The 16024-nt window shown below is 34.6% G+C and overlaps 2 protein-coding genes across 2 annotated transcripts; one reads left to right on the top strand and one right to left on the bottom strand.

The window, feature by feature from the left end:
* The first annotated feature begins 734 nt into the window (after positions 1 to 734).
* LOC108196813 (pyruvate kinase, cytosolic isozyme) lies at positions 735 to 3910 on the top strand. The gene is made up of 4 exons (XM_017364248.2): positions 735 to 991; positions 1425 to 1716; positions 2110 to 2571; positions 2824 to 3910. The coding sequence occupies exons 2-4, from the start codon at positions 1459 to 1461 to the stop codon at positions 3634 to 3636; spliced, it is 1533 nt and encodes a 510-aa protein (XP_017219737.1). The 5' UTR covers positions 735 to 991; positions 1425 to 1458; the 3' UTR covers positions 3637 to 3910.
* Positions 3911 to 4347: 437 nt separating this feature from the next.
* Positions 4348 to 12818, bottom strand: LOC108194400 (katanin p80 WD40 repeat-containing subunit B1 homolog KTN80.4; the record flags this gene model as incomplete). Its single annotated transcript, XM_064082286.1, has 18 exons — positions 4348 to 4562; positions 4647 to 4715; positions 4804 to 4920; positions 5793 to 5905; positions 6099 to 6173; positions 6959 to 7057; positions 7851 to 7969; positions 8083 to 8142; positions 8853 to 9434; positions 9621 to 9699; positions 9883 to 10026; positions 10105 to 10179; positions 10296 to 10366; positions 10732 to 10834; positions 11507 to 11736; positions 11843 to 11960; positions 12269 to 12399; positions 12683 to 12818. Coding segments are annotated over 18 exons (2385 nt in total), but the record flags the coding sequence as incomplete, so codon positions are not given.
* Positions 12819 to 16024: the final 3206 nt, after the last annotated feature.

Consider the following 16024-nt stretch of genomic DNA (forward strand, 5'->3'; position numbering starts at 1 on the left):
ATGATCAATAGCTACTCCAACCAAACAAAGGTTCTCATAACTTATTAGGAGTATATACAATTTTCTTCTCAAATGAAAAATATGTGACATATATTTATCGGTTTTTATCATTGTTCTAAAAATCTCTGATATATTTTAAAAAATTGATTAAATTTTAAAAAATATTTTACCGATTATATTTTAGTTTAACTAAAAATTATTAATTTATCAAAATTCATTTTAATAAATCTAATAAATTTAAATCGATAAATCAACGGATTAATTCCGATTTGAAAATAGCAAGAGCCTGCCTGTTTATAGAAATAAGACTGTCCACTTCTTTGAAGTGAGTGGTGACCCACGAGAATTGTTAATGTTACTTTTGTGTCTGTGGGACCCTGGAACAGACAACAACACACCCCACGTGCTACATATGTACTCCCTCCGTCCCAATGAATTGTATACAGTTTCCTTTTTGGGACGTCCCACCAATTGTATACATACCAAAAGTAGTAACTATTATAATATAAAATAACATTACACCAACTACTTTCTTCCACTATCTCCATTCTATAATAATATAAACACTATTACACCCACTACTTTCCTCCACTATCTCCATTCTATAATAATATAAACACTATTACACCCACTACTTTCTTCCACTATCTCAAATCTATTATTAAATATAAATGGGTCCCACCACTATACTCACTTTTCATCTAACTTTACTCATTTTTTACACTTTTTCTTGGTCTCCGTGTCCCAGCCATTTGTATACAAATGACTGGGACGGAGGGAGTAATGACTGATTAGATCCGTTGAGTAATTACAGTAGATGCAACCAGAGATATATAGAGATAAAGATTGTGCTTATACATTTTGGAATTTTGTAGTATATACTTTAATACTCTAGTTAATTGTATTCAAACCTCACTTGTTCAAGTTTCAACTTTCAACTAAGCAGCAGCTTTCACTTTGCAAGAACAAGCACTGGTTTTTCACTTTTCTGGTTAGTCAACTTGTTCATTTTCTCCACTTGAATCACATTATTTTCACTTTGTATTTCAAACTTTTGATTTATGTGCACATATATGATCTTGAGGTCTTGTATTTCTAGTTTGTTGTTTGTGAGATCTGCTTTGCAGATATCACTACCCTTTTGATTTTCTTGTTTAATATACTGTTTCTAGAGCAATTATTAGCAGAACCCAGATTTGGATTTTTGTTTATTAGTGTGATATTTATTGTTCTTGAATCTGGGTATGAGGTGGAAACTTGATTAGTGCTGTGTAAATGGCTTTTATGTATTAATTAAGTAGTATGTAGCATAAAGATTGGATTTTTAGTTCAAGAGAATGGTTGTGGTGTGTGAATTTGTGGCCCTTTTGACAATTTTTTGTATCTGATTGGGTTAATTACATTTTGGGTGTGGTTATCTGCAGCACTGCAAGAAGCCTTGGTTGAGGTTCTTAAGAAATGGCAAACATAGATATTATGGGAATATTGAAGGATCTTCCCAATGATGGGGGTGTCCCAAAGACTAAAATTGTGTGCACTCTTGGTCCGGCTTCTCGGTCTGTACCTATGGTTGAGAAGCTTTTAAGGGCTGGAATGAATGTTGCGAGATTTAATTTCTCACATGGGACACATGAGTACCACCAGGAGACCTTGAATAATCTCAGGATTGGCATGCAAAACACTGAGATCATGTGCGCTGTGATGCTCGATACCAAGGTCAGTTCTGTTTGTTCTTTCTTTATTTTTTCATTCATAGTAGTTATTAAATGCATTTGGTTAGAAATTCTGTACGAGTTCAAAAAAGAAGAGTAATGGAAAAGCAGGATGTAAACACATTATGGATTACTTGAAGGTTTAAGCTGATGCGAGGTTCATGCTAAGTATCTTTTAGTGTTATTGATTTTAGTCGTTGCTATTCTATTTTGTTGACTTACCACGTGGCATAGTGTATAGTCACCTATGTAACTTAATATGAGTTTGAATTTGTTACAACTTACAAGCACATCTCATTCTCTTGAGAAGTATTACCTGCAAGCTTAAAACATAAGATGATAGTATGTTCACTTTTATAAGGCTATATGTTTGAAATTTGTCTACTTTCTTATGTAGGGACCTGAGATTCGTACTGGGTTTCTGCGTGACGAAAAACCTATTCAACTGAAGGAAGGACAAGAAATCACAATAAGCACTGATTACAGCATCAAGGGTGATGAGAAAACCATCTCTATGAGCTACAAAAAGTTGCCATTGGACCTCAAGCCTGGAAATACTATCTTATGTGCAGATGGCACCATCACCTTTTCTGTGTTGTCATGTGATCCAGCTGCTGGAACAGTGAGATGCCGTTGTGAAAATACTGCTATGCTAGGTGAGAGGAAGAATGTGAATCTTCCTGGTGTTGTGGTTGATCTACCCACACTAACAGAGAAAGACAAGGAAGATATTATGAATTGGGGTGTTCCCAACAATATCGATATGATTGCCCTCTCTTTTGTTCGCAAGGGTTCGGATCTTGTTAACGTGCGCAAGTTACTTGGGCCACATGCCAAGAATATACAGTTGATGTCGAAGGTATACATTCCTTTCAGTATGTATAGATTTGGCGTGGTGTTTGTTCTACCGCAAAAGTTTTGTTTTTTCCCTGCTAAATCTTTTGCAAATCCTTTTCTTTTCAACCATCCACACGAAAAAAAAATTCTTAAGCTTTCCAGTTTCCACAGAGATTTAATTTTACTAGCTGCCCAATATTATGACATTGGTGAGATTGTGTTTTCCCATTATTTTTTAAGGTCACTGCAACTAATTTTGGTTTAAATTCTACAGGTTGAGAATCAAGAGGGGGTTGTCAACTTTGATGAGATCTTGCGTGAGACAGACTCATTTATGGTTGCACGTGGTGACCTTGGGATGGAAATTCCAGTGGAAAAGATTTTCTTGGCACAGAAAATGATGATATACAAGTGCAATCTCGCTGGCAAGCCTGTGGTAACTGCCACTCAAATGCTTGAATCAATGATCAAGTCTCCACGTCCAACCCGTGCTGAGGCTACTGATGTCGCCAATGCAGTCCTAGATGGCACTGATTGTGTGATGCTTAGTGGGGAGAGTGCAGCCGGGGCCTATCCAGAGACTGCTGTAAAAATCATGGCTCGAATTTGTATTGAAGCAGAGTCATCGCTAGACTACAGGACTATATTCAAGGAGATGATAAGAGCAACTCCACTGCCAATGAGCCCACTGGAGAGTCTTGCATCTTCAGCTGTTCGTACAGCTAATAAATCACATGCAAAACTCATTGTTGTGCTGACTCGTGGTGGGACTACGGCCAAACTAGTTGCCAAGTACAGGCCAGCAGTTCCAATCCTATCAGTTGTTGTTCCAGAGTTGACAACAGATTCATTTGAATGGGTCTGCAGTGCAGAGACTCCAGCAAGGCAAAGCCTGATATACAGGGGATTAATCCCCCTTCTTGCAGAAGGATCTTCGAAAGCTACTGATACAGAATCAACTGATGTGATACTGCAAGCTGCTCTAAAGTCCGCTACAAAGAAAGGACTGTGCAAGGTTGGTGATGCTATTGTGGCACTTCATCGTATTGGATCTGCTTCTGTCATCAAGATATGCATAGTGAAGTAATTGTGGTATGCCTAAAATGGAAACTAAAATTCCAAAAACTGCGGCTTTTGTGTTTGTTTCTTGATCGCTCTTTGCTATTATGGATCATTATTGATTTGAGAACTATAGGTTTTGTCTTCAGTTATGGGTTTATACCCTAGAGGTGCTTATTCAGTTTTACTTCATTTGTAATATTTCAGTGAATTTTGTTGAACTCAGTGGTTTTAACTGTATGACATGCCACCATAATAATACAGTCTTACGAGTAGAAAATGCTCCGTGACAGTTTTGCACATATCTCTTTCAAGAAAGAAATGTTAATCTTTCTGCAGTTACTGAAGTCTTGACAAATGAATCTGTTAATTCTGTGTAGTTCAAATTTTCTTCTTTGAAGAGTCCAAATACAAAGAACTCGTACCAACTTTATATGAAAATCAGGGTGGATTTAATGATTACATAGGTATGCTTGGAAAATACAATCAACAAAGGCCTTTGAACACCAAAACTCACCACTTGTATTACCAGATAGTAACCAAACCAATACACTTATGGAACAAACAAGCTACAATTTACATTTACAAGCAACAAAGCTAGATGCCTAGTTCGAGGTCGAAAACTTTAATTTCTTCTCTCATTTGTGTAGATGCCAGTAAAAATCCAATCAACGACATAACAGATCGATTTGTGGCGCCATTTGTTGGCTTCAAGTTTAGGTCAGGATGAAGAATCAGTAGGTAGTGAATGCTTCAGGCTAAGCTTTCAGCTTACAATAAATTTACAGAAGACAGGAATACATCCGGAGAAGACAAATGCTCTCAGTAAACTGGAATTCAGGTCCGAATAAATCACACCTTATGTAGTCTGATATCAGTCAGTATTTAACTTATGATACTTCTTGGAGCGCAAGACTCAGTTCATGTGCAGACTTGGCCATGGTGCCCCCTCTTCTATAAAATATAAATGAAGGAAACAAATTCAGTCGCATGTAATTGAACAAACTGCAAAACTGGAGCTAAATTATGAAAGCGCACCTGGTGAGAACAGGTAGACAGTGCTTAACCTTTTCAAGTTCGACATAGCAGAGATTGCAACGTTCAAGCCTTTGCTCCAGTTAAGAAATAAAGCCCTCATTAGAATAGTTACATAATAAAAGCAATTTAGCAAATTTGAGATGAGTTTGATATACACCTTTGTTCTGCCTCAATATTAACACCAACGGATGATGACGCGGATAAAGAAGAATAGATTAATGAACCAAACACCTTCACCAGCTTAAGCAGCATTACCAGCGAAACACCCCGATGCCTATATGTAAGATAGCTAATTCTGGTAACTATTTAAAGAAACATTTTCTAAAAGCATCTACTCCCTTGGCAATTTATAATCAATCACATCAGTATATGGGACTAATAATCAAGTCACAAAGATCTAACGGAATTTCTAACGCCAAGAAGTTTAGATTACAATATGCAAGTCTGACTGAAATTTAATTAGCAAAGATTATAGTTATATACCAAGATAACAGCAACAAACAAATCAGAGAAGGTAAACTAGAAAAGTAGGACACGTCTCAGAGTTTAAAACAATGAGAGACCCAATGAATTATATGAAAACTAGTAAGAGGGAAGCAATATAATTTTGAAGAGATCAACTATAAGAATTAGCTAGACGATTGTAAAATTATAGAAGTAAACCGGATTGAGCGCGTCTTAAATTCATGAAGTCTAACATTTTTCTTTTTATCCTGTCTTAGGTTTATTAGTCCAGAGTTCGTCCACTAGTGCAACAAAAATATCTGTAGCTATACCACTTCATATTTGTAGTATTGTGTTCCTTTGACACAATTTCTCAAGCATAGGTGACTTTAGAGAAACTGCCAACTTCAACCCCTTGTGTCGCTCTTCAAGTAAAAGCTCCACCAAAATTTCCACAAAGATAGAAGAAAGTTTGTAAGTTAACAAATGTCTATATAATCTTGGTTGTCTTTAGTACTGCAACTTATTTTTATCATTACATCACTCTGTCAAATTTATTATTTCTGAATACAATCACTTAACTCATTTTCACTCGGTTTGGAATATATGTGACAGACAAATATCACCAGGGCTTGGGTTGAGATTATAAAAACGATGTAATTGGGAGAATTGTATAGAAGAGAAGAAAAAGGTTACTCATACTGATCGATTTCACTTTCAAGAAGGCTTGTCAGGAGTGGCAAGACACAAGTGCATATATCCAGTGTAACAATGTCAGGTTTTTCTGCCAATATGCTAACAATATCAGCAAGGACCTGCATTATACCAGAATTGGGATCATTATAAAACGGAATGCCCACATAAACGGGCTACATTAACGCAAATATTTATACACATATATGTGTCGCACTGAGAGTGAGCAATAGATACCGTGATATAAACAAAAGCATGCAAAGTTGTCATCCAAGAAAGTGGCAGATTCGGAAATAAGCACAAATGAATACTTACAGCATTATCAGACATCTTCTCTGTCATACCAATGGCCCCTTTAATATCATTTCTTTCCCAGTATTTTTGAACCATCTGCCAGAAACACACGGACATACACATATATTCATGAGATATATGAAAACAACAATTTTGCCAACCCAATGCACTCCATTTGAGACTCTTGGTTTTACATTCTATGTTAACAAGCAAAAAAAATACTAAAATTCAACTTGCATCAAACTCAAGGAACTTGTTTCTAGTTGAATTTCCACACCAGACAGCTAATAAACAAGAAAATAAATAAATGGCTCTACTACAACCTACTTTTTGCCAGAGGAAATCAGTTCCAGTTTTATCATTACTCCTAATTTTACATTCGATCTTATATAAAATTTATAAAATCTACCTTGACTTTTGCAACATGTCCTATTATAATGCATATCCTGGCATAACTGTTTACAAGGATGTAACTTGCAAGCAATAGTAAGAATAAGATTGATGGCCACTGCATCAGGTGTCTTGTATGTATAGTACCAGCCATGTTGGCAGAGATTTTGCAAGTGGTATTAATATATCGTATATTTCCCATACAACATCGACATAGTTAACTAGAAATGGAGTGGCTAAAGTGAAAATCAGAAGGTGGATGTACAGATACGAAGACAGAAGGAAGAAATTTGGGATGACACTGAGAAATGATTGATACATCAAAAAGAACACAAGTTTGCAACCTTGATATGCAAATAAGAAGAAAAAGAATATTGCAAGGACTGTAAAAATATAAAGAAATTGAAACGCAGGTTTTAACATTTACAACTGAAATTAAACTTCCTGAAGATATGAATCATATGATAACAGCAATGGTAACCGGAAATTACCTCCAATTTTGCTAGACGTGACTGCAATGAACCAACAAATTTTTTATGTTGTTCCGTCAAAGCTGAAATAGTATCTTCCTCATTTACAGGCTCCATTTCCTTTTCAGTAGATAAAGATGTTCCTCTTATGTTAAAATTGAAACTTAAAGCAACAGATTTAAGAAAACTAATACCAATAATTGCCAACATCCCCAGTATCACATACAAATGTAAAAAGGGGAAATGTTGATCAATTAAGAAAAAGTCTTGCATGTTCTCATAGAGCCTCTATCATAAAAATGATATTTTATACACAGTTACATGCTTTGACATAATATTTTCCATAAGTATCAAATTATGGAAAACTGAGTGGTTTAAGCCTTAAGGTTTTTCTAATAGTCGTGTTTCTTCAAGTATGGGACTGAGTGAGCCTAGGAATGTTACATTTATTATTAACTTTTATACGACATAAGTCCTGCACATCTTTAGCAGTACATAAATTGTGAACAACAAATTTGAATAAATTTTTACTTGAATTTACTAACTTAAATAAGTGAATGCTACTTTCTTAGGTGTTAACAAAATGCTTTGCAAGTTTTCAGATTACGGGATTTGGGATCTGAATTCAGATTTGACCGACAGCCACAGGTCATTTTGTTTAGGGGGAAGGCTAACATCCGAGCTACATGTCCTTTAAAATTGTAATTTCCTTTAACCACACAATCTTTCGGTAAATTAAAAAAGAGAGTACAAACATCTTTTTCATGGAGTTGTACTGGCCAGTACTACTATTACATGGAGCCATCAAGGTATCTTCGAGATTTTTTATTTGTATGTAACTGGTATACTGTAAATGAAATATACATTAAAGATGACGGAAAAAGAAATGTGCACAAAAGCCAAAATAACCTACCACATTAGGTAGTGTGTTGACAGAAGAGACAGCACCAGAGAGATTGCTGGAAGCAAAGCCCTTGTGACCTGGAGATCGATCTTTCTTCTCCCAGTTTGTAGGAAGAGAACGCGTTGTTGCTGTAAAATTAGTTGAGTATTATGAACAAGTCTGTGCTTAATTATTTCAGCAAAAAACATGTAGTATAGAATATCCGTCCAGGACAGTATACTTGAAAAGGAAGAGAACCTACCCGCTCGTTGACTTTCCATAGCAGAAGTATCTTGATCTTTTCTATGTGCTCGAGTCACATCTGTTACAATGATGAGGTAAAAGTAACAGTTAGAAGAATGGTTTATATTAATTGAGTATATTACTCTTGCTGAAACTTCAGCTGATTCAGAAGAAAATGAACATGGTCACGTTTACCAGGTCCTATGACAACAGAAATATCCTAAAGGAAGAATTAAATATTATGCTTCGGTATCCGGAAGGCTCCCGCTTTTTCTGAATTTCAAGCATTCTATTATTGTTAATTCTAAATCGAAAGCAGTTGGCGTCTACATAAGTCTCCTAAACTACTTCATCATTATCATTCTAATGGTCGGGGGAGAAGAAAAGGGAGTTCTTTGACTAACAGATGGTTACAAATTATTATAGTTTCCGACACGCAAAATTAATAACTAGCAAGGAACAACACCAGATAATTAAGTTAAATAATTTTGCATTCTGTAATTACTCCCTCCGTCTCAATTTACAAGTCCCTTTTGAAAAAATTATTTGTTCCAAAATACTTGTCCCTCACCCTTTAGAAAGTAATGTTTTAAATGGTTTTTCTTGAAATGCTCTTGAAACACAATTTCCAATATTTGACTAGTAGACTTATACTCACAACACATTCTAATTTGGTGCAACTATCAAGGATTGACAAGAAAATTAAATACCCAACTAACATTTTCTTAAGATGCGTAATTTTTTCAAAAGGAACTTATAAATTGAGACGGAGGGAGTATTATATTTCACCATCATGTCGGTGGCTGCTAGGTGGCTCTGGTGCTGGTTTCATCTGAAATTTAGCAGGTACAGTAGATCTAATATCTTTCACATTTCTCTCAACTGCATAAGTTCTAATCGATGAGGTCTGAACAGCAGGAGAAGTACTACTACTAGAACCACTAAGCCCATTAGTATGGAACACTTCAGTTTCAGACTGTCCTGAAACGCTGGCCCTTCCCAAATCATCTGTAGTACTTGAATATTTCCGAAAATCTGAAGATCTCGACTGCAAGGCTAGGGCTGTCAGTTTTGCGGAAACTCCTTCTTGCCGTAATTCAGCGATTTGTTCCACTCTAGAATCGTTTTTAGGAACCATTACTGATGCAACATCTGACTTGTTAACAAATGAAGTATTGGGTGTTGCATGAATCTTTGGCAAATTCCTCTCTGGAGCTGTTGTAACAGGAATGCTCAATGAACTAACTGTAGCTGTCTTTGAAACAACACTTGATGCTGTTACAGCAGAAATCCCAGGTGAACAAACTGTACTTGTCTTTATCCCAATATCCTTAATTACCCTTTGAGGTGTATTAGGTGTAGTACTCCTGGCTATAGTAAGTAAAAGACAAAAAAGAAAATATTAGAGAAATAATTACCCTGCAGCTTAAGAAAATCAGAAAATACAGGTACCAAAACAAAAAAAGTGGTACTATCAAAAAATAGAAATAATATGTTAACTTGATAAGTCTAATAAAATTTATCTGAATACAGATAAGTGAAACCAGAAGCACATACATGGAAAAGATTTCGACTCCTTGTTGATTAGATTGGAGTTTTGTTGCCTGGCCGTACTGGTCTTTGCAGTGTTTTCTGTCTGCGATACACTACGACTTAAATTAGCTTTTGGACCTGAAATACTATTTGATCGAGGAGTATTAACAATTGCATATGGTTCGACACACTGCAATGGATTAGAGGTCAACATCATTACGACAATCTAAATTAGCTATTTAGGCATGGCAGGAAACACGGAGCTGTTGATACTGGAAAGAGTTACCGATATGTCTACAACCCATACTCCAACACAACTATGATTGTAAGAACATCCAAGTAGCTTCCCCTCGTGAACATTAATATCAGATAATCTGGACCATCCAACATCCACAGTGTCATGACATCTGATGGGTTCCCATGAAAAAACCTACATTAGATTAGAGCATCATTACTGAAGTCATGTGAATACATGCTATTTAAGTTAGTTGTCTACAAAAGAGGCTACCTTCAAGCTTTCATGCAATCCACAAAGAAGGTTTTTTCCATCAGGATTGAAGGTCATACATTGTACTCCAGTTGCCTGGGCTTAAACAGTTTAACTGAATGGTTAGTATATGGAAAGAATATTATAGCGCCAAATTTTACATTACTTAAATGCAGAACCAAGCTACAGAAGAAGGCACAGATGTAGTTTACCTCTGGACCAGCCGATCCTATAAATTCAAAGGTTTCAAGATCCCAAAATTTAACTGTTTTGTCAGCTGAACCTGTGAAACATACATTGGTATCAGTAATGACCAAGCCTTTGTGATGAAAGTATATGGGGTCTTGGAGAGTTGTACATATAATAGAGATATATGGGGAGGGGGGGTTTATAAGCCCTGAGGGCTGAGGCCAACCCGCTTATGCTAACGAATGGGGGCACCCAAAAAAATAAATATTTAGGGGCACATTTTTCCTTAGATATATAAAGGAGCGAATAAAATTTTGAAAAGTATACAGACATCCACGTGACTAATGTTTAAATATCAACTAGAGTGATAAAGATAAGATTGTGATGCAGAAAACTAATTGCAATGAAGACATAAGCCATACTACTCATTTAAGAATAATAGTTCCATATTTCTTAAACCTGTTGCTAGTAAGTACTCATTAGGATGAAAGTCTATGCACTGGATCTGGCCTTCGTGACTCTTGAATTCATGTAAAAGCTTTCCTGCAGTGAGATCCCACAGCTGCCACAGTAGCGGTTAATTTGGATTATTGGTCAACTCGTGCAAAAGTTTATACACATTACAACTATGCCTCTAGATAACCAGGCAATTATTAACCAACTGAACAGCTAGAAATCATATACTTAAACTAAAGAGACTTTAAAAATATTACGTGTGACAAAATGTCCATGTCAAAGAGAAAGGGTGTATAAATGCACCAACATTATGATGATGACATGCACAGACATTGGGATCCCTAACTTGCATGGATAAAGAATTTGACAAATAGTTTTGAAGCATACTATACTTTCTTGTAGGGCAGTAAACTAGCCGACCTGAGCTCAGTTTTGGATAATGATTTAGGATCTTAAGATGTGTGAGTATGTGACTTATATGAGCTATACATGGCAACTTACATAAAAAGTGAGATAGGTCCTCTGCTTAGTTTTTTGAACAGCTCAGCCCTTTGAGAAAAAATAAGTTTTTGTGAAATGCTATATTTGTTTATACTTCATAGCCATATCTGTGATCAGATCTATATGCACACTATCTGCATTACTGCATAACGAAGGCATTTGAACTGTATTGAAGAGATGCATGTATGTTTATATCTGTAAATAGTACATAATTCAATGAGGATATATCTACATCATTACCCGAGATGCACTGGAGAGAGTAAATAACAAATCTAACCTTGACAGTGTTGTCCTCTCCACCGGATACGACCCAACGGCCATCTGGCGTAAATCTGATTGCATTTACCCCTCTGGTGTGGCCCTTGTAGGTGTGAATACAACCCCCTTTTAGTCTAATGTCCCATATCTTCAAATTTGTGTCCGACGAACCAGAAGCAAAAATTTCACCGAAGGGATGAAAGTCCAAGGATATACAGTTTGATCTGTGACCAGGAAGGGTGCGAACAACTAAAGGGAGAAATTGCTGTTGTTAGCTTAGTGTGCTTATTGGATACAAATGATTCCTGCAGATGTAAAATCTCATCCACGTATATACCAAAATATATAAACATACTCTTTGCCTCCTCTAAATTCCAGAGCTTAATTGTACCGCTTGCTGCTCCCGCAGCTACAAACACTTCAGAGGAGTCAAAGCAAACAGAATCAATACCGCTAGAATGACCTGAGAGGCTCTGCAGAGAGAATTGGTAGATATTACATCAGGAGTAAACGTAAAAGGTTAAAGAAAAATCAGTATATATAAAATAAAAAAAAAAAAAACTATACTCTGGAAATCTTTAGAAGTGTCACTAATTTTTTTTACCCAAAATACCAAATTTACATAGTGGCATTTAGTACAGTTTTTGGAGAACTCCACGCGAGGAAGTGCACCACTAAACTGATTGATGAAATTATTGTGTTATTACTTATTTCTAAGCAACAAAATGTCATCAATAGTTATATAGCTCAAAAAGGAATACAAACCGAAATAGGAACTTACAGCAGTCGGATTTGGTTTGCCAATTGCCCAAAGATTGACCTTGTAATCTTCTCCCCCAGTTAGAAGAATTCTCGATGTCTTCCTCCCAATCTTGAGGCAATTTACACTCGTAGAATGAGCTACGAATTCCTCTATTAAAATTTTTGCAGTCAAGGTTGAACAGTACAATCCAAAACTATCACTACTCCAAAATTAACACCCTGGTCATCAACAAATTTGCCTAATCTAATTCAACTAATAAATTTATCTGCCCAACAGATTATCCAATCAAGATATGCCGCATCACCTCAATCATAGTTTCATGTATTTACAAACTACAGATTTAAACAAAACAAAATCCTGGTAAAATTATAAGCAGAAGGTACATTTCAATTTTATAAATAGCAACAATGATAACACCAACATAAAGGATACGCAGCTTATAAGCACGTTTGGTATTGGACAATGGACATAATGACTTTAGCACCCAAGAATAACCACTACTAACACAAAAACAAGAACAAAAGCTGCAACTTCCTATTCTTTTCTTGAAATTGAGCAAACCCCTACTTCATACTACAACTCAAAATCACTTCCTTTAGTAAAATTCTCTCGATCTCAATGACCCTTTTCTCCAATCACTCAATCTAACATCAATTTCTCACTTCCAAATCAAAACAACATAAAGGGCCACTAATTTTCCAAGAAATTAAAGAACTTTCTACTTGCAACCCTTGACAAGAGCTAACTTTTAAGACAGTTGGTGTGTAGTACTATTTTAGACTTTTAGTTAAAGAAAGTGAAGTGAAGTGTATAAAAATTTGAAAAGGGTGGCAAGAATTAATTTTACCTCCCTTTTTGAAAATCTGTTTGTAGCAGCAGCCAAAGAAATAAAAAAAGATCAGTTCTTTATTACTCCCTCCACCTTCAACTTGAATTTTTAGGAATATTTTCACTCAACCACCGGTTTTTAATAAGTATAAGCATACCCTACACAAGTGAAGTGTGAGTTGTGACATGTTAACTTCTCAACAACCATATTCTCGTGTGTTTTGGACGAGGCATTTTTTATGATGTTGGGTGCTCCCTCCGACTGTCTAATACTCCCTCCGTCCCTTGGTTTTTTGTCGGTTAAATTAATCAAAATTTAACTGAAATTTATTAATATTTTGTTAATTAAAAAAATAAAAAAATATGTCACCGGAAATAACTTTAAATCTACTTTAAGATGTAATTTTCAGTTTTTTAAAATAATGAAAGAGTGACTTATAATCTTTGGTCAGAGATTAATCAATTTGAACAACAAAAATAGAAATGTGACAACTAAAAAGAGACAAAATGAGTAATTTTTTATATTCTTTTTCACGTTTACACATGTTAAGATGTATATAAAATATAATATTATAATTTATTCTACTTGTGCCAAGTTCTTCACTTAAATTATTTGAATATTATTATTATTTATTGAAAGTATGACTATGTGGAAGATTTGATAAGAATTTACGAGTTTATGATGTAGAAACCATTTAGAGTACTTTAAGCTACATTTATAAGATGATTTCTATTTCTATTAGTATATTGAAGAAGGGACCGCTTTTTTAATATATGCTTTTTGCACCTAACAACATGATAGGGTCCGGTTCTCTTAGCAGATATTTTCGTGTTTATTAATTCACAGAAAAAATAGATTCTCGTATTCCCGAAGTCTTCATCCTCTTTAATATTAGTGATATCACGGTATCACCCTGAGTTCATAGTTATACAATTGATAAAAATTATTTGCTGCAAAAAAATAGATAAACTAGTCATAATGGAGTTTGTTTGTTCGAATGAGACTGGAAAATATATATAGACAACATGGATATATACTCAAACATATTACCGTCATAAAATAAAGAGGTTTAACAAGATATATTTATGTGTCTCACAATTTTGCTAGAGATTTTGAAGAATTTAACGGTATTGATCAAAATAATGTCATTATATCATTGTTAAGTGATAAATTTGATATTTTTAAATAAATTTAAGCGGATGGTTGATAAATGGACGGTGTCAGGTTGTTATTGGAATAAAATGGTTTCATATATCAGTGTTGGTGGTTAGCTATCACTTTGCAATCCAAAATGCTAGATGATATATCTAGCATTTATTCCTCTTTATCTCTTAACGCTACACGATCTAGTGTTTGAAATCCTAAGCGCTATTTTATGTAGCATTTTATTCCCAAAACATAAAAATGTATCACGTTTTGTAACGTTCTTCAGACCAAAACACAACATGATTTAGTGTTTTGGTCTAAATATCAAAACGATAGACTATTCGACTTTGATAAATGATATTTGAAATCATTTCTCTCACATTAGTAATTTTGAACATTACTCTGTGAGTTTCACGACACCTGAGCCTTTTCTTGGTGTCGAGCCTTTTCTTTTGATAATTAACCCTAAATATGTATATTTATTCCTCAATAAGGTGGACAATAAATAATTTCGGCTTTCATAGTGTGGGCTTTGTGGACTTGGACAGTTGTGTATATTGGACAGCTTACTATGTCCAAATTACCAATACATAAAATCCGTTTATAATTTTGTCCCCAATTTCCCACGGCCTTCTCCAAATTATACAGTAGCTTTTAGGTATCTTTAGTTTTTTTCCTTAAAAAAAAAAGGTATTTTTATTTTTGCTTATAAAAAACATAGGGGCCGTTTGGGCAAGCTTAAAAAAATGACTTCTTGCTTAAACTAGAGAAGTGGAGCAGAAGTGAGAAGTAAATAAGTTAATAAAGTGTTTGGAAAAGAAGCAGAAGCTGTGAGACAAAAGCTAGCATTCTCAACTTTTTAAAAATGCTTCTACTTCTTTACACAAACGGGTCATTCTCAACTTTTTAAAAGTGCTTCTACTTCTTTACACAAACGGATCAAAAGAAGCAGAAGTCTTCTTCTGCTTCTGTGGCCATAATATTGTAAAGTTGCTTATAAAAACATACTATTGTAAAGTAAAGGCGAAATTAACATGGTACGTGACTGTCTCTGCACCCAAGATTGCCCACCAAATTCCATCACAACTTGAATGCGTCTTGCGGTCGTAACACATTTTTATATTTCATCAAAATTACTTTTAAGCTAAACTCTTACACTATGTGATTACAATAATACAAACTTATTGCTTTCAAAAAAAAAAAAAAATACAAACTTATTATATTTCACTAATAGAATACTCCTATGTAGGAGATGCTTACTTTTTTACAAACTTTGATGAAAGAGACAATGAAAATGATGGTACAAACACAGGCGACTCAGGTTTGACCTGACTTTCAAAAATTATTATTCCCTCCGTTTTTAAATATTTATTTTAATTTTAACATATACATTAATCTTTTTTTGATTAGGAATTTTATTTGAAAAATAATATTTGAAAGTTATATTTTCGACTATGTAGGGGGTATTTAACTGATATTTTAATGGATTAATGTATTATATATGATTTTGGTTTATGCTAATATTTGAAAAACTGTCGTAAAATTGATGTAAAGTATTTAGGATTTAATTATAATGTTTCAAAATTTTATGGATTTTGATAGGATTTTAAAAATCTTAAAATACATCGAACAATCTCAAAAATATCGTTAGTTTATGAAGTCCCAAAAAATTCATAAATTTATGAAGTCCAAAAAATATCAATCAGCATTTGAATATCATCAGATTTTTTTGAATTTTAAATAATATCAGTTGAATATTATCATATTTTTAAATATAATTTAGAATCTTGATTGAATAA

This window comes from Daucus carota, chromosome 7, assembly GCF_001625215.2.
Source record: "Daucus carota subsp. sativus chromosome 7, DH1 v3.0, whole genome shotgun sequence".
Lineage (NCBI taxonomy): Eukaryota > Viridiplantae > Streptophyta > Magnoliopsida > Apiales > Apiaceae > Daucus > Daucus carota.